Here is a 24,389-nt window from a genome sequence, read left to right on the forward strand (position 1 = left end):
GGCAAGCAAAGCACCATAACACATTTGCGGTGACCAAAGGGTCTTTATAAACTACTGCCACTTTTTCTCTGTGGAGTCTGTTCTGGCCTTACTCAGAACACTTCAAGATACAGTAGGGTTGGTAGAATGAGTTCAAAGCCACACTATGTAGTAATGCAATATGTATTCCAAATGAAATGGAAGTAGTTTGTGTGTTTATCTTGTGCGCCGGTGTATGTGTATCTGCGTAGGTATGTTGGTGTATGCATACATGTCTCTGGAATGCAAAATATATTTTTTGGGGTGTGCATTTGTCTGCCCGACTGTCGGTCGGTCTGTCTGCCCGACTGTCGGTCGGTCTGTCTGTCTGCCCGACTGTCGGTCGGTCTGTCTGCCCGACTGTCGGTCGGTCTGTCTGCCCGACTGTCTGTCGGTCTGTCTGCCCGACTGTCGGTCTGTGTAGACAGTATTGAGAGATGGTCATGGTCATTGGTTATGGTTTTTCCTCAGCTCTGCTGGTTGGTTGATTGCCAGGGTCAATGGCCATCTCTAAATCAGGCTTCGCCCACAGGATAATTCCACTCCAGCCTTCCTGTGTGTCCCCAAATGTAATCAGCCTGAGCTACTGTTGATTCATTCCATTATCAAAGGTGATTCACTTGTTCAAACTTCAGCAGAGATTCATCTTTGCATGCCTTTGAGCATGACCTTGGGACTATAGGATATCGTGTGTGTGTATAGTGGTTAATCACTTCAAATGACATTAATGTCATCCGGTTTGGTCACTGCCCTGTGTGTGGTGGTACTTGAGGTCAGCAAGGCATTTGGTTCTTTGTATTGATGATGATTTCATTCACTTGATTGGTATGGTTCTAAAATATGTTGTTTGCTCTCGCTCTCTCTCTCACACACAGTCAAATCAGAGAAGATGGACAAACCAGAGAAAGAGGAGACGATGGACCACTTTGAGAAGTTAGACCAATTTGACATGTTGGATAAGCTAGGTAAAGTGGAGAAGAAGGATTCGACTGGGAAGACTGAGGCGTCAGTGAAGGTGGCATATGCAGGCCCACTGGACAAAGGAGAGAAGATGGGTAAAATGGACAAGGCAGAGAAAACGGAAAAGCTGGAGCCGGCAGAAAAGGTAGACAAAGAAGAAAAAACTGAGAAGGTGGATAAAATGGATAAGGGCGACAACACAGGCAAGGTAGAGAAAACTGACAAAGTAGAGAAGATGGACAAGGTTGAAAAGCCTGAGGAGACAGAACAGAATATTGAAAAAGTGGAGAAGACCCCAGAGAAACCGGAGACAGTGGTGAAGTTGGACACATTTGACAAGATAGAAACACAGCCTGACAAGATAGAAACACAGCCTGACAAGATGGAAACACAGCCTGACAAGGAGAAGACAGACCATGTTGGAAAGGTAACAGTAACAGCTGAGAAAGAAACAGAAAACGTTGAGAAGCCCAAAGACAACATTGAGAAGCCCAAAGACATCGTTGAGAAGCCCACAGAAAACATTGAGAAGCCCACAGACAACGTTGAGAAGCCCACAGAAAACATTGAGAAGCCCACAGACAGCGTTGAGAAGCCCACAGACAACGTTGAGAAGCCCACAGACAACGTTGAGAAGCCCACAGACAACGTTGAGAAGCCCACAGACAACGTGGAAAAGGAGGATAAGAAGCCAGAGAAAACAGTGCTGGCTGAGAAATTAGACAAGCAGGTTAAGGTGGAGAAATCGGAGAAAAAAGAGCTGAAAAGTCCTGAGAAAAAGACGGACAAGAAATCAGAGACTGCTGATAAGGCCAAAAAACCTGCAAGTAAACCCTCGACCAATGGGAGCAGTGCCACACCAAGCAAGGACCTGCCCAGTCCAGACAAGAAGACCAAGGTAGGCCACAGTCTAGATTTAAAAAGGAACATTATCAAATCATACATCACTCATGCTGCTAACGCTTTTCCTACTGCTACTTTTAAATCCACATATAGTTAGTTGTAAGATAGGACTATTGAAGTTAACTGAATGAAGTGATATCTGTCATAATCAACAATATGAAGAACAATGAAAGGATGTTGGTCTTCGTTGTTATAGTGCTGATATTAACTTGATGTAACTTAATAGAGTTTTTGTTTTTGTCAAGCTGGCAGTTCCATTTGTTGGTATTCTGTTGATTATGATTAAGGCTGCTTCTGCTGCTTTCTCCTGCTGCTGCTGCTGCTGCTGCTATCTTGTGTTTTGTTGTTTTCTTTCTCGCCTTTGTTCTTTGTTTTGCTCTTCATTTGTCTGGTGTGCCGTCCATCTCGCAGCCTGTCGCCGGGGCAACCAAACTGAGCGCCGCTAAGCCGCGGCCGAGCTCGGCAGCATCCGCTGGTGCTGCCACCCCCAAACGCCCCACCCCTTCCTCCACCTCCACCACCACCTCAGCCACCCTCCTCAACAAAAAAACGCCCGTGCCCAAGGCCCCTACCCCCACTGCTGGCCCCAAGCGGCCTTCGTCCACAGTCAGCCGACCCACATCCGCAGCCACCGCCTCCACCACTGCGCCACGTGAGGTCAAGCCCAAGGTGAGTGGCCCTGCCCTGCTTTAGGGACAGCCGCAGTCCCCTCCACCTCCATAGCCACCCCTGTGTGGCGTCTCTCTGTGTAGGGAGAAGTACCTACCACCTTCTTCTTCTCTCATAGCATTTCTTTCAACCTCCTATTCATCATCTTGCTGATCAGAAGAAGGAGCAGGTTCAGTTCTGTTTAGCATAAGTGTTAGTTCAGCTACTATGTTAATTTCCACAGGAGCTATAGACAAAGGCTCTGTCACTGCAGTGGTGCTGCTCGGAGCCTAATCTGCCTGTAATGTATCCACCTTCTAAACTTGTCTCCTAGTAAGCCCTTGTGTCCCTGGTGCTGAGTGGCCGTCCGCAGGATTACTCAGTGCAGGGTTCATAGAGGGAAGGTCGGGCTGGAGGGTAGGGGGCCAGAGGAGATGCAGCCAGCATTCATCACTCCTCCCTTGGCATTTACTAGAGAGACCCAGGGCCAACCATCAGCTCAAGGCTTCCCACACCACACCTAAGTCTCTCACCTTCAGCCGTCAGCGCAGCAGAAACACACTACAATGTACATGAAGTACAGCCACTTCTCTAACCTGCGGGTGTATTTGCCTTTAATTACATATTAAGTAGCCTTGCACGGGTCTTGGAGCCCATCTCCTGTTTCTGTAGCGTAAAGCAGCTTGATGTGCAACCCCTGGAGAGGACACTAGTCTATCGCAGAGCCTTACCCCATATCTATCTTAGTGCTAAGCAGTGATGCATCAGGTCCCATTTTTACAGTCCTTGGTATGTCTGGGCCCAGGATGGCACTCCCAACCTTCCAATCTCAGGGCTGACATTCTAACCAATAACTACATATTACACTGCTGTTTAATATTGGAGTACAGTGATACAGTCTAGGTCAAAAGAGCGGGCGACTCGAGAGATGGTAAGACACATTTGGATGAGAGAGGGAATAAATGAGGGGACGGCGCGGAAATCGAAGCTGTTTTCCATGCAAAGCCTCCCTCGGGCGGTGTATCTATGTATGGGGACATCAGACACACAGCGCATTGGCATTCTTTTTATATCCCTGGTTCCTAGTGCAATCCTTACATCAGCGCCAAGGCAACACACACCATGTTATAAATGGTGTTGATTCAGAGCCAGATCTTGCCATATGCTGTATATAAGTGGGCCTGTGCATTAACAGTAGTTGACTTTGGTTAGTTCAATTAATCAGGTGTGTTACTGGTTGGTTGGAACAATGGTCTGGACTAACACCTGCCCCGTACGTATGATAATGGCCACCCCTGTTGTACACTGAGTATTCAAAACATTAAGAACACCTGCTCTTTCCATGACAGACTGACCAGGTGAAACCAGGTGAAAGCTATGATCCCTTATTGATGTCACTTGTTAAATCCACTTCAGTCTGTTTAGATGAAGGGGAGGAGACAGGTGAAAGAAGTATTTTTAAGCCTTGAGCCAATTGAGACAAGGGTGATTTAGAGGGTGAATGTGCAACACAAATTATTTAAGTGCCTTTGACCGGGGTATGGTAGTAGGTGCCAGGCACACCGGTTTGTGTCAAGAACTGTAACGCTGCTGGGTTTTTCATGCTCAACAGTTTCCCGTGTGTACCATGAATGGTCCACCACCCAATGTACATCCAACCAACTTGACACAACTATGGGAAGCATTGGCGTCAACATGGGCCAGCATCCCTGTGGAAGACTTTCGACACTTTCTGGAGTCCATGCCCCAATGAATTGAAGCTGTTCTGAGGGCAAAAGAGGGGATGCAACTCAATATTAGGAAGGCGTTCCTATTGTGATGTCTACTCAGTGTATGTGATGGCCCATAGTTGTTAGCGTGAACTTGGTGTTCCATACACGCTCCAGGCAGGAATTATCTGCCATTGCCCTCTAGTGGTTGACTGTTTTACTACAGGCAGTGACATTATCGCTGGTAAATTCAATTACTCTGCTTTTTTGGCTAAACAACACACGAGGGGTGAGGCAGTCTAACGTGCCCACTCTGTTGTGAAAATACCCTATAGAGCAGTGCATTGAGGGAATGCTCTTAAACACCATGGAGCCTGGCCCTTGAATGTCCTGCTTGGATATGATTGCAGAGGATTCAGTACAGGCTAGCCAGATGGCAATGAGAGAGATATCATGATAGCAATTACTTTATGAGGATTTGCTGATGTTTTTGTTGTACATCGAATACTAGATAGGCAAGTGGTTTTATAAATATAACATTATCCAACGTTCCTTTTTTTTAAGGAATGTAACATTATGCAACAAAGAGGTTCTTTGCCACAGGTTCAATGTATGAGAGCGCTATGGTGTACATTCAACCTTATATTTGTTATTAAACTCCATTACTCCATTATTTGTAACTAAATAGTGTAGCTCCCTCCTTCCTTCCCTTATCTATCTGTTTACCAAACGTCTCCCATTCCCTGTCTGTCTCTCCCTCCAGACGACCACAGAGAGGCGTCCTCTAGTGCCAAAGGCCACCGCCGCCTCCACGGCTCGAACTGCTGCCCCCAAAAACGGCACTGCAACCACGGCAACCAGTAAACCAGCCACGGCGACCCGCATGCCCCTCGCATCCCGCACTGCCGGCAGCGCACCCGCAACCAGACGCCCTCTGGGTGAGTCGCTATGCTACACACTTACACATTTTTGAACACGCGTACACACACACACAACACACACACACCGTGACCTATTGTTTTGGTGATTCAAAGTGTCTGACGTCTAGCCAGCAGGGTACCAAAATGTTTCTGCATTCCACAACGTGACTTCACTGCTTTGCCAAACAAACTTTGACAAGACAATAACAGGTTGAACTCTGATCTCTTTTGTTCTGCCTCTCAGCATCAAAGACTGACAGCAAGCCAGGAGAGGACAAGAAGCCCAGCACTCTGAAGTCAACAACGGGTACAGAAACACTCCTCCTCTCTTCTCTTCTCTTCGTCCCCCCCCCTTCTCTCTGCTCTCCTCCTCCAGCGCTAGTCCTTCAGCCAGACAGCCACAGTACTGTAACACCAGTTGAGGGATTGGGGGCAGCTGTTGCACAGAGAGAGACAGAAAATGAAGAGTGACAGTGTCATGCGGGAACACACAGATGAAGCATGTAGGCCGTGACAAATTGGTGGTGAAGTCGTCGAGAGAGAGAAAAGCAGCAGAGTGTAAAAACCTCAACACAGCACACTCTGAGGATTACACTCCCCTAGTGTTGACACGAGCTGCTGACACTGGCACCAGGTCTCAACGTTGCATAACCAGCAACGCAGGCAGAAGCCGTTACCATACGCATAAAGAGGGGATGATTTCCTGATCCGAGCATGTCTTTCTGCTCAGAAATAAGACTCTTTCAGGGCGGTTTGGACGGATCTAAGACTTAAGTCTCGGCAGGGTACATTTAGTTCATCATGTGATGTCCGTTAGACATTTGGGAAGTGGGATAATAAACGTTGCAGTGCATACTGGGGTTTATGTCGCTACAGAGCAGAAAGGATACCTGCCTGATGAATGTTCCCAAAAAGGTTTTTCAAATTGTTGCTGACAGCATATTAACCATTACCTGCTCTTAATCACACAGAATGGTATGAGTAGCGAAGAGAGCAGGTCTATATCATTTCTCTGAACTGAGTTTAAGTATTTTTGCATCTAAACGGCTTCATTACCTGGTTGTTTATTGTCCTCTTTTCTCCTACTCCTCCCTCCATTCTAGCAGACTCCACCCGGCCCCGGACCAGCACCACCCGCAGCTCTATAGCTAGCACCACCAGCGCCACCCCCCGTGTCCGCCCCTCCACCACCAAACCTGCCCCCTCCTCCTCCACAGTATCAGAGAAGAAGCCGCATGTGCCCCGCGTCCCCCGTCCCACCGCCACCACCCCCACGGGCAGTGCCAACGCCACACGTACCACCTCCCGCCCAGGCACAGCCCCCGCACCAGACATTCGCAATGTGCGCTCCAAGATCGGCTCCACGGACAACATGAAGTACCAGCCCGGAGGGGGGAAGGTAAGGGGTCGTGCGTCAGTGATAGATGAGGATACCCGCATCATTTATGCGGCTACACGCTTTAATATTTCCAAGGCTTATTGGTCAGGTTGTGTTTTATACATTAGTTCTTATATTAATAAAATAGATATTGTTTCACAGATGGGCTTGTTTTACAGACAATGTCATTATGATATTGTGTAGGGCTCTGTAGTGATAGTGTTCACAGTCTAATGCAGTGGTGTCAAACATACGGCCCGGGGGTCCAATACAGTCCTTGGGTGGTTTGAGTAAAAATAAATGAACAGAACAAATCATTTTTTGGGGGAATGAACTTGATATACTTTAAAATGGCTAAACTGTAATGGGAACTGTGTAGAAATGAGAATGGACCTACATTCATACAGTTTCTTGACTGTAACCAGCTCACTAATAATCGCCGAAATGACTGTCAGGGAGCGTCGGAAAATCAAAAACGATGGATAGAGGACTATTTTTTGCTAATTTTGGCGGCACGGCAATACAACCAATTTTCAGTGCGGCCCTCCAGATCTCATTGAAGACTGAATGCTGCCCCCGGGGCAAAATTAGTTTGACACCACTGGTCTAATGATGGCTTTGCCTCCCTCAGACAGGTTATGTTCAGTAGATGAAGCCCCAGCTAACACGCTATTTTCCCATTGTGCACTTATCCTAATGCCACATCCCGTAGCATAGCTTTCCCTGTTAACAACCCCTCCTAGTTTCTTCTCCCAGACAACTGGTCCCAGCTTGTCTCATATTTTACCCTTTGCGATCCAAAATAGTTCCCAGTTAACTTCAGTGACTTCCTCCATAAATCTCCATTTGATTCAATTCACCATCTTGCACCCATGCTGACATCTCACCCCATTCTCTACATCCACCTATACACTACTTTACCTCTCACTTCCTTTTTCCTGGCTGCGACCCCTTATACATTATAAGTCCTCCTAACACGCTTTTTAGCCAGATACACTATGCCTTCACTTCTACTGTCAAGTGTCAACATAGTGGAATAACCAAGTCCAACGTTGGAATAACCAATAACAACGTTGAAAGACAAATGGTGCCACATGTTGAGCGATGGACCCCAAACTGCATGTCAAAGAAAATATCCAACAGCCCTGCTGTTTTGGATGCAGCATCAGAATAGACGAGGTAGTTCTGCGGACTCCTGCTGCCCTGTGTCCTGTGTGTTGTATTGACCCAGGGTGGGGCTTGTCTCCCCAGGTCTCTGGCAGGAGCGACGCCCTGGCCAAAGGCTCCTCCTCCAAAGAGACCAGCGAGGCCAAAGTGAGTTCACCCCCCCCCCCCATATCTACGCCTATCTCTTCAAATATCTCTCTCTTCCTCACCCTCTGTTCACTACTCTCACTTTCTGTCTCTCCCTTTGTATACGTCTCGTTATGTTGTCTCTCACCCTCTCTTTCTCTGTCAACCTCTCTCTTTCTTCTCTTCCCCTTTCTCTCTCACTCTTTGTCTCTCTATCCTCTTGTCATTTTCGTCTAAAGTGAGATACATTTCCTCCAAGCTGTTCATCTCTCCGACCTCTGTTTGTAGGTTCAAATATTGTGGTTTTACAGTTTTTTTTTTATTGCCATATTTCATTGTTCACAAACACATACACTCACTCATCTCTGGTTATCCCTCATTCACTGCATGGACTGACTGACGGACAGCTGTCTAAAGGAGATGTTTAGGTGACTGACTCACCGACCAACCGACACCATACTGGTGCGCAGTGGAGACTATGTGTTTACAGCCAGACAGTTCTGGAGTTACCAACATCACCGTGAGGTTTTGTGGAAGCGGACCACACCCGAAGGAGAATCATGCGTTTGAAATACAATCGTTCTGATTTATGTTGCGTCTTAGGTTTCACCTCAAACACATTTAGTTAGGTCATTGTTTACAGTAGATATGGAAGAATGGTCAATGAGATACCAGATCGGATGGCATACCCTTGGAGGGGAGGCACACATCCGTGGTAGAGCGCTAAGCATACTAACACACTGCCTTGCTACAATCTCTCTCCTCACAAGACTTCATACAGTAACACAAGGCTAAAGCCAGACCCAGAGAGCCAGGAGACCATATTAACTATGTTGCTTGACAGCAATACGAATACTGTATATCCCTGGTTTTAAAATTGGCCTGAACCTGGAGGGCTGTGATAAGTCATTGTACAGTAGCATATGTCTGCACTGTAGTCTGGATACTGCACGGAGTATCCAGACGGAGAGACTTTCTGAGTTCTGCTCCGTCACACCCTCCACTAAAGCTCTCCATCCCCCTAATTGCCACAACATAATGATACCCAGAGGACTCCTATGGCTGTCAAGGATCTGAGCTTAAGCCTGCTACTGCCTAGTATCTGTCTGTCTGTGTATGTGTGGTTCCTTTGCTTAACCATCAGCAGTGATTTCTAACTAAGATGTCTAATGGACTGGACTGTATGAAATGTTGTCATTATCCTGTCTAAATCTAACTACTGGGTTTGTGGGTTCATGGTACCAATGTCATACAGTGAGGGCAAAAAGTACTTGATCCCCTGCTGATTCAGTATGTTTGCCCACTGACAAAGAAATGATCTGTCTATAATTTTAATGGTAGGTTTATTTGAACAGTGAGAGACAGAATAACAACAAAGAAATCCAGAAAAACCCATGTCAAAAATGTTATAAATTGATTTGCATTTTAATGAGGGAAATAAGTATTTGACCCCCTCTCAATCAGAAAGATTTTTGGCTCCCAGGTGTCTTTTATACAGGTAACGAGCTGAGATTAGGAGCACACTCTTAAAGGGAGTGCTCCTAATCTCAGTTTGTTACCTGTATAAAAGACACCTGCCCACAGAAGCAATCAATCAGATTCCAAACTCTCCAGCATGGCCAAGACCAAAGAGCTCGCCAAGGATGTCAGGGACAAGATTGTAGACCTACACAAGGCTGGAATGGGCTACAAGACCATCGCCAAGCAGCTTGGTGAGAAGGTGATAACAGCTGGTGCGATTATTCGCAAATGGAAGAAACACAAAAGAACTGTCAATCTCCCTCGGCCTGGGGCTCCATGCAAGATCTCACCTCATGGAGTTGCAATGATCATGAGAACGGTGAGGAATCAGCCCAGAACTACACGGGAGGATCTTGTCAATGATCTCAAGGCAGCTGGGACCATAGTCACCAAGAAAACAATTGGTAACACACTATGCCGTGAAGGACTGAAATCCTGCAGCGCCCGCAAGGTCCCCCTGCTCAAGAAAGCACATATACATGCCCGTCTGAAGTTAGCTAATGAACATCTGAATGATTCAGAGGACAACTGGGTGAAAGTGTTGTGGTCAGATGAGACCAAAATGGAGCTCTTTGGCATCAACTCAACTCGCTGTGTTTGGAGGAGGAGGAATGCTGCCTATGACCCCAAGAACACCATCCCCACCGTCAAACATGGAGGTGGAAACATTATGCTTTGGGGGTGTTTTTCTGCTAAGGGGACAGGACAACTTCACCACATCAAAGGGACGATGGACGGGGCCATGTACCGTCAAATCTTGGGTGAGAACCTCCTTCCCTCAGCCAGGGCATTGAAAATGGGTTGTGGATGGGTATTTCAGCACATTAAGGTCCTGGAGTGGCCTAGCCAGTCTCCAGACCTTAATCCCATAGAAAATCTGTGGAGGGAGCTGAAGGTTCGAGTTGCCAAACGTCAGCCTCAAAACCTTAATGACTTGGAGAAGATCTGCAAAGAGGAGTGGGACAAAATCCCTCCTGAGATGTGTGCAAACCTGGTGGCCAACTACAAGAAACGTCTGACCTCTGTGATTACCAACAAGGGTTTTGCCACCAAGTACTAAGTCATGTTTTGCAGAGGGGTCAAATACTTTTTTCCCTCACTGTATTGTCACTGTGCGATTGTCCGTCTATGTGCCAACAAGTATGAATGTGTCAATATGGCAGGATATCACCGAAGTGAATTTTAAACGGCGACATTAACTTCAGCCATTCACTTAAGCCCATTAAAAGGGCATACAGTATGCATAGCAACATCATAATTGAGGCAGTCAGACACAGTTTTAGTAATTATCACTGTAACAACACACGTTAGCACCAACATACAATACATTACAGGTGAAACCATCACCGTGATAATACATTCACATGCCTGTTTCAATAATCTATTTTAATACCGCAGCAATTGAGCATCTTCAAAGGGCAGGTGTGGATGTGGGACCCGCATGCGTGTGTCAATAGACGTCTGTGTGTGGCCTCTAGATGCTTCTGCGCTCCTCTCTTCCTTCCTCGTCACAGCCCGCCCTCACCCGACCCTCCCTCTAACCCTAACCCCCACAGTGAATCTACTCTTCCTCTCTGCCTGCTCTATGCTGTGTTTGTAGGTTCAGATAGTCTCCAAAAAGCTGGACTTCAGCCACGTCACCTCACGCTTGGGTTCCAAGGACAATATCAAGCATGTTCCTGGTGGAGGGAAGGTTAGTACCGGATTGTGGCTTAGCTTGAATGGCCCCCAACCCTACACAGCCGACCGCACGTCATGACCGCTAAAGAGCTCGGGGCGGGGGGGTTATCTTCTGAAGACTCCACTGGAACAGGCTGAACCTCACTCATACAAAAAAATAAGAACTTCTGCAGACCTCAAAAGGTCTGAGTCACGGTTCTATCATTGACAAATTTGGTTCTAGTCTAGGAAATGATACAGTGCTGCCCCCTTTTGGCACTGGCACGGTCACTGCCTGAAAGCATCGCGCCTGCCGAATGACACCACTGAACGCTTTTAAGACGTCACTCTTAATCACCGTTTTTTTTTTGGGGGGGGGGGGCTTGGCAATAAGAGGCTGTTGTGTGATGTGGGTTTTGGACAGCATGGTATCTCTAGCTAACCCTCCTCCGTAGTACCTGCTACTGCCCATGGCTTAGACCAGTGTTTCCCAACTCCAGTCCCTCCAACAGCACACATTTTTGTTGTAGCCCCAGATAAACTCACCTGATTTAACTCATTGAGAGCTTGATGATTAGTTGACAAGATTAGTTGCCAAGCTTTTCCGGGGCTACAGTTGGGAAACACTGGAGTTGGGAAACACTGGCTTAGACTCTCCCTGTCGCTGTTTCTAACTCACTCAACACCAATCAAACACCACCCTTACCTGTCTGACCTCTGACCTGCCCAGACACTCAACTCTGATTGGCTCTCCATGCAGACTTCCTCCTTTGATTGGTTGTGCTCTTGCTGCTACTGTATGCGGTGGACACATTAGTAAATGGGGCAGTACATGAGTTTTCCCAAGAACAGATGGCTAATGATAAAGCTGAATAGGTTCAACTGCATGGCGAAGAAGATGGCTGTCATGGATCTTTGACTGGTTGTCATTCATTTTCTCTTCTGTGTGTGTAACTGGGTCTAATGTATATTTGCAGGTACAGATACTCAACAAGAAGGTGGATCTAAGCAAAGTGACATCGAAGTGTGGCTCCAAGGCCAACATCAAACACAAGCCTGGTAAAGGCCCTCTTGGGTAGACCTGTTGAGTTGCCATACTGAATGTACACTGTAATGCATGTGTTGTGTATGTTTCTATGTGTTTTATTGACCATAGCACGTTACTGTCATTATATGCTCAAGATGTTATTAAAGACCATTCAAATGTGACTACCAAAGATGATTATAATAATTAAGCAAACCATTGGTCCATAGCTCAGTTTATCACCAACTGATCTCTGTTCTGTGGACCTGTGCAGTGTGTATTGTCTATGCTGTCCCACTGACTGTGTGTGTCCTGTAGGGGGCGGCGATGTGAAGAGCGAGTCCCAGAAAGTGAACTACAAGGATCAGGCTAAGTCCAAAGTGGGCTCAATGGACAACCTCTGTCACGAGCCCGGCGGTGGCAACATCAAGGTGAGGTCACTGGACAAAGGACTCTCACACTGAGTGACTGCTTTATACTCCTACTGACAGTTTACTGTCAGACACCTGTCCCCAGTATAGTCTATTACATCTGGTGCATCAGATCAGTTGTTCAGCCTGTGTCAAATGGTATAGTCCAGAAAACAACTTGGAAATGTGATCTCCACAGTGATAGCATTCTGAAAAACATGTTAGTGAAGATAGCCATTGAGCATGGCGCAGGTACGGTAAGTTATTACAATACATTGTGGACAATACTGTCTGTGGAAAGTGTCGCTCCCCACAGTTTAGATTTAGATAGAGATAGAGACTTTATTTAATGATACATCCTCATTTCATTAAAACCTCACCACCACCACCCCCTTCAAAAAAACAAATGTCCCCTGTGCTGCGTACTCACCTTGTCCTCTACCCCAAGATACAAATCAACACCACACATCACAGTAACCAAAACCTCACCACTTCTCCAACCGCATATCCAACCCATCTTCCCCAGCTATACAGACGGCATCCCCAACACACCATATCTCATGAAACATCGCCACACTTTTTATCATTTTATAGAACTCAAAGTCCACCCTAAGGCACGCAGAGACCATCCCATTAAATCTAATCAAATGTATTTTATTTATCAAATCAAATTTCAAATCAAATGTATTTATATAGCCCTTACATCAGTTGATATCTCAAAGTGCTGTACAGAAACCCAGCCTAAAATCCCAAACAGCAAGCAATGCAGGTGTAGAAGCACGGTGGCTAGGAAAAACTCCCAAGAAAGGCCAAAACCTAGGAAGAAACCTAGAGAGGAACCAGGCTATGAGGGGTGGCCAGTCCTCTACTGGCTGTGCTGGGTGGAGATTATAACAGAACATGGCCAAGATGTTCAAATGTTCATAAATGACCAGCAGGGTCAAATAATAATATTCACAGTAGTTGTCGAGGGTGCAACAAGTCAGCACCTCAAGGGTAAATGTCAGTTGGCTTTTCATAGCCGATCATTGAGAGGATCTCTACCGCTCCTGCTGTCTCTAGAGAGTTGAAAACAGCAGGTCTGGGACCGGTAGCACGTTCGGTGAACAGGTCAGGGTTCCATAGCCGCAGGCAGAACAGTTGAAACTGGAGCAGCAGCACGGCCAGGTGGACTGGGAACAGCAAGGAGTCATCATGCCAGCTAGTCCTGAGGCATGGTCCTAGGGCTCAGGTCCTCCGAGAGAGAGAAAGAAAGAGAGAAAGAGAGAATTAGAGAGAGAATACTTAAATTCACACAGGACACCGGATAAGACAGGAGAAATACTCCAGATATAACAGACTGACCCTAGCCCCCCGACACATACACTACTGCAGCATAAATACTGGAGGCTGAGACAGGAGGGGTCAGGAGACACTGTGGCCCCATCCGATGATACCCCCGGACAGGGCCAAACAGGAAGGATATAACCCCACCCACTTTGCCAAAGCACAGCCCCCACACCACTAGAGGGATACCTTCAACCACCAACTTACCATCCTGAGACAAGGCCGAGTATAGCCCACAAAGATCTCTGCCACGGCACAACCCAAGGGGGGGCGCCAACCCAGACAGGAAGACCACGTCAGTGACTCGACCCACTCAAGTGACGCACCCCTCCTAGGGACGGCATGGAAGAACACCAATAAGCCAGTGACTCAGCCCCTGTAATAGGGTTAGAGGCAGAGAATCCCAGTGGAGAGAGGGGAACCGGCCAGGCAGAGACAGCAAGGGCGGTTCGTTGCTCCAGAGCCTTTCCGTTCACCTTCACACTCCTGGGCCAGACTACACTCAATCATAGGACCCACTGAAGAGATGAGTCTTCAATAAAGACTTAAAGGTTGGGACTGGGTCTGCATCTCTCACATGGGTAGGAAGACCATTCCATAAAAATGGAGCTCTATAGGAGAAAGCCCTGCCTCCAGCTGTTTGCTTAGAAATTCTAGGGACAATTCGGGGGCCTGCGTCTTGTGACCGTAGCGTACGTGTAGGTATGTACGGCAGGACCAAATCGGAAAGATGGGTAGGAGCAAGCCAATGTAATGCTTTGTAGGTTAGCAGTAAAACCTTGAAATCAGCCCTTGGCTTAACAGGAAACCAGTGTAGGGAGGCTAGCACTGCAGTAATATGATCAAATTATTTGGTTCTAGTCAGGATTCTAGCAGCCGTATTTAGCAGTAACTGAAGTTTATTTAGTGCTTTATCCGGGTAGCCGGAAAGTAGAGCATTGCAGTAGTCCAACCTAGAAGTAACAAAAGCATGGATACATTTTTCTGCATCATTTTTGGACAAAGTTTCTGATTTTTGCAATGTTACGTAGATGGAAAAAAGCTGTCCTTTAAACAGTCTTGATATGTTCTTCAAAAGAGAGATCAGGGTCCAGAGTAACGCCGAGGTCCTTCACAGTTTTATTTGAGACGACTGTACAACCATCAAGATTAATTGTCAGATTTAACAGAAGATCTCTTTGTTTCTTGGGACCTAGAACAAGCATCTCTGTTTTGTCCGAGTTTAAAACTAGAATGTTTTCAGCCATCCACTTCCTTATGTCTGAAACACAGGCTTCTAGCGAGGGCAATTTTGGGGCTTCACCATGTTTTATTGAAATGTACAGCTGTGTGTCATCCGCATAGCAGTGAAATTGAACATGATGTTTTCGAATGACATTCCCAAGAGGTAAAATATATAGTGAAAACAATAGTGGTCCTAAAACAGAACCTTGAGGAACACTGAAATTTACAGTTGATTTGTCAGAGGACAAACCATTCACAGAGACAAACTGATATCTTTCCGACAGATAAGATCTAAACCAGGCCAGAACTTGTCCGTGTAGACCAATTTGGGTTTCCAATCTCTCCAAAAGAATGTGGTGATCGATGGTATCAAAAGCAGCACTAAGATCTAGGAGCACGAGGACAGATGCAGAGCCTCGGTCTGACACCATTAAAAGGTAATTTACCACCTTCACAAGTGCAATCTCAGTGCTATGATGGGGTCTAAACCCAAACTGAAGCGTTTCGTATACATTGTTTGTCTTCGGGAAGGCAGTGAGTTGCTGCGCAACAGCTTTTTCTAAAATTTTTGAGAGGAATGGAAGATTCGATATAGGCCGATAGTTTTTTATATTTTCTGGGTCAAGGTTTGGCTTTTTCAAGAGAGGCTTTATTACTGCCACTTTTAGTGATTTTGGTACACATCCGGTGGATAGAGAGCCGTTTATTATGTTCAACATAGGAGGGCCAAGCACAGGAAGCAGCTCTTTCAGTAGTTGGAATAGGGTCCAGTATGCAGCTTGAAGGTTTAGAGGCCATGATTATTTTCATCATTGTGTCAAGAGATATAGTACTAAAACACTTTAGTGTCTCCCTTAATCCTAGGTCCTGGCAGAGTTGTGCAGACTCAGGACAACGGAGCTTTGGAGGAATACGCTGATTTAAAGAGGAGTCCGTAATTTGCTTTCTAATGATCATGATCCTTTCCTCAAAGAAGTTCATGAATTTATTACTGCTGAAGTGAAAGCCATCCTCTCTTGGGGAATGCTGCTTTTTAGTTAGCTTTGTGACAGTATCAAAAAGACATTTCGGATTGTTCTTATTTTCCTCAATTAAGTTGGAAAAATAGGATGATCGAGCAGCAGTGAGGGCTCTTCGATACTGCACGATACTGTCTTTCCAAGCTAGTCGGAAGACTTCCAGTTTGGTGTGGCGCCATTTCCGTTACAATTTTCTGGAAGCTTGCTTCAGAGCTCGTGTATTTTCTGTATACCAGGGAGCTAGTTTCTTATGACAAATGTTTTTAGTTTTTAGGGGTACAGCTGCATCTGGGGTATTGCGCAAGGTTAAATTGAGTTCCTCAGTTAGGTGGTTAACTGATTTTTGTCCTCTGATGTCCTTGGGTAGGCAGAGGGAGTCTGGAAGGGCATCGAGGAATCTTTGTGTTGTCTGAGAATTTATAGCACGACTTTTGATGCTCCTTGGTTGGGGTCTGAGCAGATTATTTGTTGCGATTGCAAATGTAATAAAATGGTGGTCCGATAGTCCAGGATTATGAGGAAAAACATTAAGATCCACAACATTTATTCCACGGGACAAAACTAGGTCCAGAGTATGACTGTGGCAGTGAGTAGGTCCAGAGACATGTTGGACAAAACCCACTGAGTTGATGATGGCTCCGAAAGCCTTTTGGAGTGGGTCTGTGGACTTTTCCATGTGAATATTAAAGTCACCAAAAATTTGAATATTATCTGCTGTGACTACAATGTCCGATAGGAACTCAGGGAACTCAGTGAGGAACGCTGTATATGGACCTGGAGGCCTGTAAACAGTAGCTATAAAAAGTGACTGAGTAGGCTGCATAGATTTCATGACTAGAAGCTCAAAAGACAAAAACGTCGTTGTTTTTTTGCAAATTGAAATTTGCTATCGTAAATGTTAGCAACACCTCCGCCTTTGCGGGATGCACGGGGGATATGGTCACTAGTGTAACCAGGAGGTGAGGCCTCATTTAACACAGTAAATTCATCAGGCTTAAGCCATGTTTCAGACAGGCCAATCACATCAAGATTATGATCAGTGATTAGTTCATTGACTATAACTGCCTTGGAAGTGAGGGATCTAACATTAAGTAGCCCTATTTTGAGATGTGAGGTATCACAATCTCTTTCAATAATGGCAAGAATGGAGGAGGTCTTTATTCTAGTGAGATTGCTAAGGCGAACATCGCCATGTTTAGTTTTGCCCAACCAAGGTCGAGGCAAAGACACGGTCTCAATGGGGATAGCTGAGCTGACTACACTGACTGTGCTAGTGGCAGACTCCACTAAGCTGGCAGGCTGGCTAACAGCCTGCTGCCTGGCCTGCACCCTATTTCATTGTGGAGCTAGAGGAGTTAGAGCCCTGTCTATGTTCGTTCCCTAACCTTGTACTTTGATCCCTCTGCCTGACTGACTGTCAGCTCTGGACCCATTGAGGAGGAGTCTGAAAAGAAAGCGACCTCGTCCTCAGACTCACCTTCCTCCTCTTCATCTCCATCTCCCATCCTGACCACCTGCCCTTTCTCTCTAGCTGGGGCCTCCCACCCAGCACCAGGCAAAGGTTCCTTAGTGCCTTTGACCACACCAGCCTCTCCCCTCCCACCTCCTTTCTTCTCCACCTTTTTGATTTTCCACTGGACACCCTCCTCCGTCCCCTCTAGCCCCCTGCCCTTCCCCACTATACTCTCCTCATCCACTAGCATAACCTGAATAGGCCCAGCCTCAGCTACACCACCATCTATAGCATGACTAGACCCAGCCTCAGCTACACCACCATCTATAGCATGACTAGACCCAGCCTCATCTACACCACCATCTATAGCATGTCTAGACCCAGTCTCAGTTACAGCACCATCTATAGCATGACTAGACCCAGCCTCAGCTACACCACCATCTATAGCATGACTAGACCCAGCCTCAGTTACAGCACCATCTATAGCATGACTAGACCCAGTCTCAGTTACAGCACCATCTATAGCATGACTAGACCCAGTCTCAGTTACAGCACCATCTATAGCATGACTAGACCCAGCCTCAGTTACACCACCATCTATAGCATGACTAGACCAGCCTCAGCTACACCACCATCTATAACCTGACTAAACCCAGCCTCAGCTACACCACCATCTATAGCATGTCTAGACCCAGTCTCAGTTACAGCACCATCTATAGCATGACTAGACCCAGCCTCAGTTACAGCACCATCTATAGCATGACTAGACCCAGCCTCAGTTACAGCACCATCTATAGCATGACTAGACCCAGCCTCAGCTACACCACCATCTATAGCATGACTAGACCCAGCCTCAGTTACAGCACCATCTATAGCATGACTAGACCCAGCCTCAGCTACACCACCATCTATAGCAGGACTAGACCCAGCTTCACCTACAGCACCATCTATAGCATGACTAGACCCAGTCTCAGTTACAGCACCATCTATAGCATGACTAGACCAGCCTCATCTACACCACCATCTATAACCTGACTAGACCCAGCCTCAGCTACACCACCATCTATAGCATGACTAGACCCAGCCTCAGCTACACCACCATCTATAGCAGGACTAGACCCAGCTTCACCTACAGCACCATCTATAGCATGACTAGACCCAGCCTCAGCTACAGCACCATCTATAACCTGACTAGACCCAGCCTCAGCTACACCACCATGTATAGCATGACTAGACCCAGCCTCAGCTACAGCACCATCTATAGCATGACTAGACCCAGCCTCAGCTACACCACCATCTATAGCATGACTAGACCCAGCCTCAGCTACACCACCATGTATAGCATGACTAGACCCAGCCTCAGCTACACCACCATCTATAGCATGTCTAGACCCAGCCTCAGCTACACCACCATCTATAGCATGACTAGACCAGCCTCAGCTACAGCACCATCTATAGCATGACTAGACCCAGCCTCAGTTACAGCACCATCTATAGCATGACTAGACCCAGCCTCAGTTACAGCACCATCTATAGCATGTCTAGACCCAGCCTCAGCTACAGCACCATCTATAGCATGACTAGACCCAGCCTCAGCTACACCACCATCTATAGCATGACTAGACCCAGCCTCAGCTACACCACCATCTATAGCATGACTAGACCCAGCCTCAGTTACAGCACCATCTATAGCATGACTAGACCCAGCCTCAGTTACAGCACCATCTATAGCATGTCTAGACCCAGTCTCAGCTACACCACCATCTATAGCATGACTAGACCAGCCTCATCTACACCACCATCTATAACCTGACTAGACCCAGCCTCAGCTACACCACCATCTATAGCATGTCTAGACCCAGTCCCAGTTACAGCACCATCTATAGCATGACTAGACCCAGCCTCATCTACACCACCATCTATAGCATGACTAGACCAGCCTCAGCTACACCACCATCTATAGCATGACTAGACCCAGCCTCAGCTACACCACCATCTATAACCTGACTAGACCCAGCCTCAGCTACACCACCATCTATAGCATGTCTAGACCCAGTCTCAGTTACAGCACCATCTATAGCATGACTAGACCCAGCCTCAGTTACAGCACCATCTATAGCATGACTAGACCCAGCCTCAGTTACAGCACCATCTATAGCATGACTAGACCCAGCCTCAGCTACACCACCATCTATAGCATGACTAGACCCAGCCTCAGTTACAGCACCATCTATAACCTGACTAGACCCAGCCTCATCTACACCACCATCTATAACCTGACTAGACCCAGCCTCATCTACACCACCATCTATAGCATGACTAGACCCAGCCTCATCTACACCACCATCTATAGCATGACTAGACCCAGCCTCAGCTACACCACCATCTATAGCATGACTAGACCCAGCCTCAGTTACAGCACCATCTATAGCATGACTAGACCCAGCCTCAGCTACACCACCATCTATAGCAGGACTAGACCCAGCTTCACCTACAGCACCATCTATAGCATGACTAGACCCAGTCTCAGTTACAGCACCATCTATAGCATGACTAGACCAGCCTCATCTACACCACCATCTATAACCTGACTAGACCCAGCCTCAGCTACACCACCATCTATAGCATGACTAGACCCAGCCTCAGCTACACCACCATCTATAGCAGGACTAGACCCAGCTTCACCTACAGCACCATCTATAGCATGACTAGACCCAGCCTCAGCTACAGCACCATCTATAACCTGACTAGACCCAGCCTCAGCTACACCACCATGTATAGCATGACTAGACCCAGCCTCAGCTACAGCACCATCTATAGCATGACTAGACCCAGCCTCAGCTACACCACCATCTATAGCATGACTAGACCCAGCCTCAGCTACACCACCATGTATAGCATGACTAGACCCAGCCTCAGCTACACCACCATCTATAGCATGTCTAGACCCAGCCTCAGCTACACCACCATCTATAGCATGACTAGACCAGCCTCAGCTACAGCACCATCTATAGCATGACTAGACCCAGCCTCAGTTACAGCACCATCTATAGCATGACTAGACCCAGCCTCAGTTACAGCACCATCTATAGCATGTCTAGACCCAGCCTCAGCTACAGCACCATCTATAGCATGACTAGACCCAGCCTCAGCTACACCACCATCTATAGCATGACTAGACCCAGCCTCAGCTACACCACCATCTATAGCATGACTAGACCCAGCCTCAGTTACAGCACCATCTATAGCATGACTAGACCCAGCCTCAGTTACAGCACCATCTATAGCATGTCTAGACCCAGTCTCAGCTACACCACCATCTATAGCATGACTAGACCAGCCTCATCTACACCACCATCTATAACCTGACTAGACCCAGCCTCAGCTACACCACCATCTATAGCATGTCTAGACCCAGTCCCAGTTACAGCACCATCTATAGCATGACTAGACCCAGCCTCATCTACACCACCATCTATAGCATGACTAGACCAGCCTCAGCTACACCACCATCTATAGCATGACTAGACCCAGCCTCAGCTACACCACCATCTATAACCTGACTAGACCCAGCCTCAGCTACACCACCATCTATAGCATGACTAGACCCAGCCTCATCTACACCACCATCTATAGCATGACTAGACCCAGCCTCAGCTACACCACCATCTATAGCATGACTAGACCCAGCCTCAGCTACACCACCATCTATAGCATGACTAGACCCAGCCTCATCTACACCACCATCTATAGCATGACTAGACCCAGCCTCAGTTACAGCACCATCTATAGCATGACTAGACCCAGCCTCAGTTACAGCACCATCTATAGCATGACTAGACCCAGTCTCAGCTACACCACCATCTATAGCATGACTAGACCCAGTCTCAGCTACACCACCATCTATAGCATGACTAGACCCAGCCTCAGCTACACCACCATCTATAGCATGACTAGACCCAGCCTCAGCTACACCACCATCTATAGCATGACTAGACCCAGCCTCATCTACACCACCATCTATAGCATGACTAGACCCAGCCTCAGTTACAGCACCATCTATAGCATGACTAGACCCAGCCTCAGTTACAGCACCATCTATAGCATGACTAGACCCAGTCTCAGCTACACCACCATCTATAGCATGACTAGACCCAGCCTCTGCTACACCATCATCTATAGCATGACTAGACCCAGCCTCAGTTACAGCACCATCTATAGCATGACTAGACCCAGCCTCAGTTACAGCACCATCTATAGCATGACTAGACCCAGCCTCAGTTACAGCACCATCTATAGCATGACTAGACCCAGCCTCAGCTACACCACCATCTATAGCATGACTAGACCCAGCCTCAGCTACACCACCATCTATAGCATGACTAGACCAGCCTCAGCTACACCACCATCTATAACATGACTAGACCCAGCCTCAGTTACACCACCATCTATAGCATGACTAGACCCAGCCTCAGCTACACCACCATCTATAACATGACTAGACCCAGCCTCAGTTACACCACCATCTATAGCATGACTAGACCCAGCCTCATCTACACCACCATCTATAACCTGACTAGACCCAGCCTCAGCTACAGCACCATCTATAGCATGACTAGACCCAGCCTCATCTACACCACCATCTATAACCTGACTAGACCCAGTCTCAGTTACAGCACCATCTATAGCATGACTAGGCCCAGCCTCTGCTGCCTGCGTCTCATGGCCCACTGCACATTGACTTCGCTTGTACCCTCACCTTGTCTACGGCCTTTATGTGGGCACGCAAGGCTCTTATTAATCCCCACACTCAAAGCACCGTAGACTATAGGTGCTGGCAAACCCTGTGTAGAGCACCTCCCCGTGCCTCACTTTAAAATGTACATTTAACTGTTGCTCATTGTTATTCAGATGCATGAACAGTTGCCTCCGAACGAAACAACATGTTTAACAGGATCTGCCTGAACACCTGCAGACAGTACAAGAAAACTGCAAGCAAACTTACCAAACCGATCTCTTTCCGGATTTGATCATCCGTAATAAACGGAGGCAGATTCGCAACTACCACCCTAGTCGAAGGAGTCGAAAGAGGAGAAATCGGCATCAACACATCCCTTACAAATATTCCACTAGCAATCAGCCTACCCAGCAAATGTACTCTTTTCATGAACACAACCACAGCTTTGTTCATTCTGTGGAATGCGGAATGTATAAATTCAGCTCCTACCTGTTCGCCGACAGCGAGCAGAACCTCCTCCAACTTAACTCCAATCTCAGGAACACACCTGAATCCATGGCGTAATGACAGCGTCTCCGCGCTAGGCTGCGAAGCCATCGCGTACACCACACCGTTCAAACCCCAGGAACCTAAACTTCTTCCTTCACTTTGAAAAACTAAACTAACAGTTAGCCCTCCACCATAGAAAATAAACATTTTAAGAAAAGACCAAGGAAAGAATCAACAAAATAAGTAAGGACAGAGCCCTCCACAAGGCCTCTCAACTGAGAGAGAGAGAGAGAGAGAGAGAGAGAGAGAGAGAGAGAGAGAGAGAGAAAATAGCATTGAGTTTATCCATGTTTGTGCTCTTTCCTCACTGTGTTCATAACAACACTCAAAGAATGAAGTCCATCTTATCAGTCACATGACCAGCATCTCCATGGATGCACCGTTCATCTCCTCTGGCACTGTAAATGAATATTGATATTTCTGCATGCAATGCATACTGTACACAGTTGATGATGAACACACATACACATATTGACATGTTCTCAGTTGGTCCTCAATCACATTCTTTGGACACATACTATATGACTATTTCAGAGATGTTATAATATACCTGCACATACAGTACCTTTCAGCTTGCACAAGCAGTACACACAACACTTGCACAATCCGTGTTAACATATTTATTTTGTTGCTCTCTATGGTTTAGGTATGCACATTTCTTTTGAATGAAAATGGTGATAAAACCCAGGGTTTAATGGTGTGGGTGATGTGTAGTGTGGTGTTGAAACACACACACGTTTACCAAACCATCTATCTTCCCCTGGATTTTGTCATTTATCCCTTCCCTTGTCGTCTTTTTGTAAAATAGAGACACCTGTTTTATGTACCCAGAGCTACCGGACACATAAGCCCCTGTCTAAAGATAACTATAATTATTATTATTATTAAAACAACTCAGATGATTAAATATAGCTGAAGAATATATTCCACATCCAAAGCTAGCTCTCATCTAATATGTTTGAGTAAATATAGCTCTTTATTTTCCACAATATTTGATACCGTCAGACCACTGGTCCTGTTTTAGCTTCTATGATTGAAGACATCCTCAACGCCTACCATGTTTTGTTTGAGTACTCTTGTAGTTAATATCCCATCTATCCTACTGTACACACACTGCAACCCCTTTTTCCATTCTATTGCAATCCCCCCCCCCCCCCCCCACCCACCCAATTGACACCCTGCTACTGTATGCATTTTTAGGCTGAGGGAGCCCAGGAGATGGTGGAGGAAAATGGGGCACCCTCCAGTGATGCCCCGGCCAAGGTGCCAGGGCAGGCAGGCAGCCCCACCCAGGAGAATGGGCTGAAGGACTGTGCCCCCTGTGGAAGCCAGGGCATCCATGACCCCCAGGGCTTTGACTCGCGCATCCCTGAGACAAGTAAGTGTGCCGTCCAACCCGAACAGTCCCCTGCCTGTCCTCTCTCCACTAGGGCTGCGTCCCACTCCTCCTCATTCTCTCAGACTCCTATCCCTTGATGTGAGCTGATATGAGGCCTCCCAAATACTGTCTGTCCCCATGATCCCCCAGTTTTCAACCCAAATATGCTTTATGATTGTCTGGTCTGGAGAGGGGCCTTATGAAAGGGCAAGTTTGGATACAAAAGAAGCAGAGATGGTCTCTTATCTAAATGACTTTG

The 24,389-nt window shown here is 46.8% G+C and overlaps 1 protein-coding gene across 12 annotated transcripts in view; it reads left to right on the forward strand.

Annotated features, from left to right (window-relative positions):
* LOC106590274 (microtubule-associated protein 4) overlaps positions 1-24,389 on the forward strand; it is a 124,093-nt gene that overhangs the window by 95,807 nt on the left and 3,897 nt on the right. For 6 of the 12 annotated variants that reach the window (XM_014181093.2, XM_014181095.2, XM_014181099.2 and 3 more), the window contains 10 exons: positions 894-1,876; positions 2,293-2,550; positions 5,002-5,176; positions 5,403-5,465; positions 6,262-6,557; positions 7,788-7,850; positions 10,951-11,043; positions 11,987-12,068; positions 12,352-12,464; positions 23,953-24,130. In XM_014181093.2, coding sequence (XP_014036568.2) covers positions 894-1,876; positions 2,293-2,550; positions 5,002-5,176; positions 5,403-5,465; positions 6,262-6,557; positions 7,788-7,850; positions 10,951-11,043; positions 11,987-12,068; positions 12,352-12,464; positions 23,953-24,130 — 2,304 coding nt within the window. The remainder of the gene's footprint in view (positions 1-893; positions 1,877-2,292; positions 2,551-5,001; positions 5,177-5,402; positions 5,466-6,261; positions 6,558-7,787; positions 7,851-10,950; positions 11,044-11,986; positions 12,069-12,351; positions 12,465-23,952; positions 24,131-24,389) is intronic. The other 6 variants (XM_014181096.2, XM_014181101.2, XM_014181100.2 and 3 more) reach the window with 6 other exon arrangements.

The sequence above is a fragment of the Salmo salar genome, chromosome ssa29 (assembly GCF_905237065.1).
Source record: "Salmo salar chromosome ssa29, Ssal_v3.1, whole genome shotgun sequence".
NCBI classification, from domain to species: Eukaryota; Metazoa; Chordata; class Actinopteri; order Salmoniformes; family Salmonidae; genus Salmo; species Salmo salar.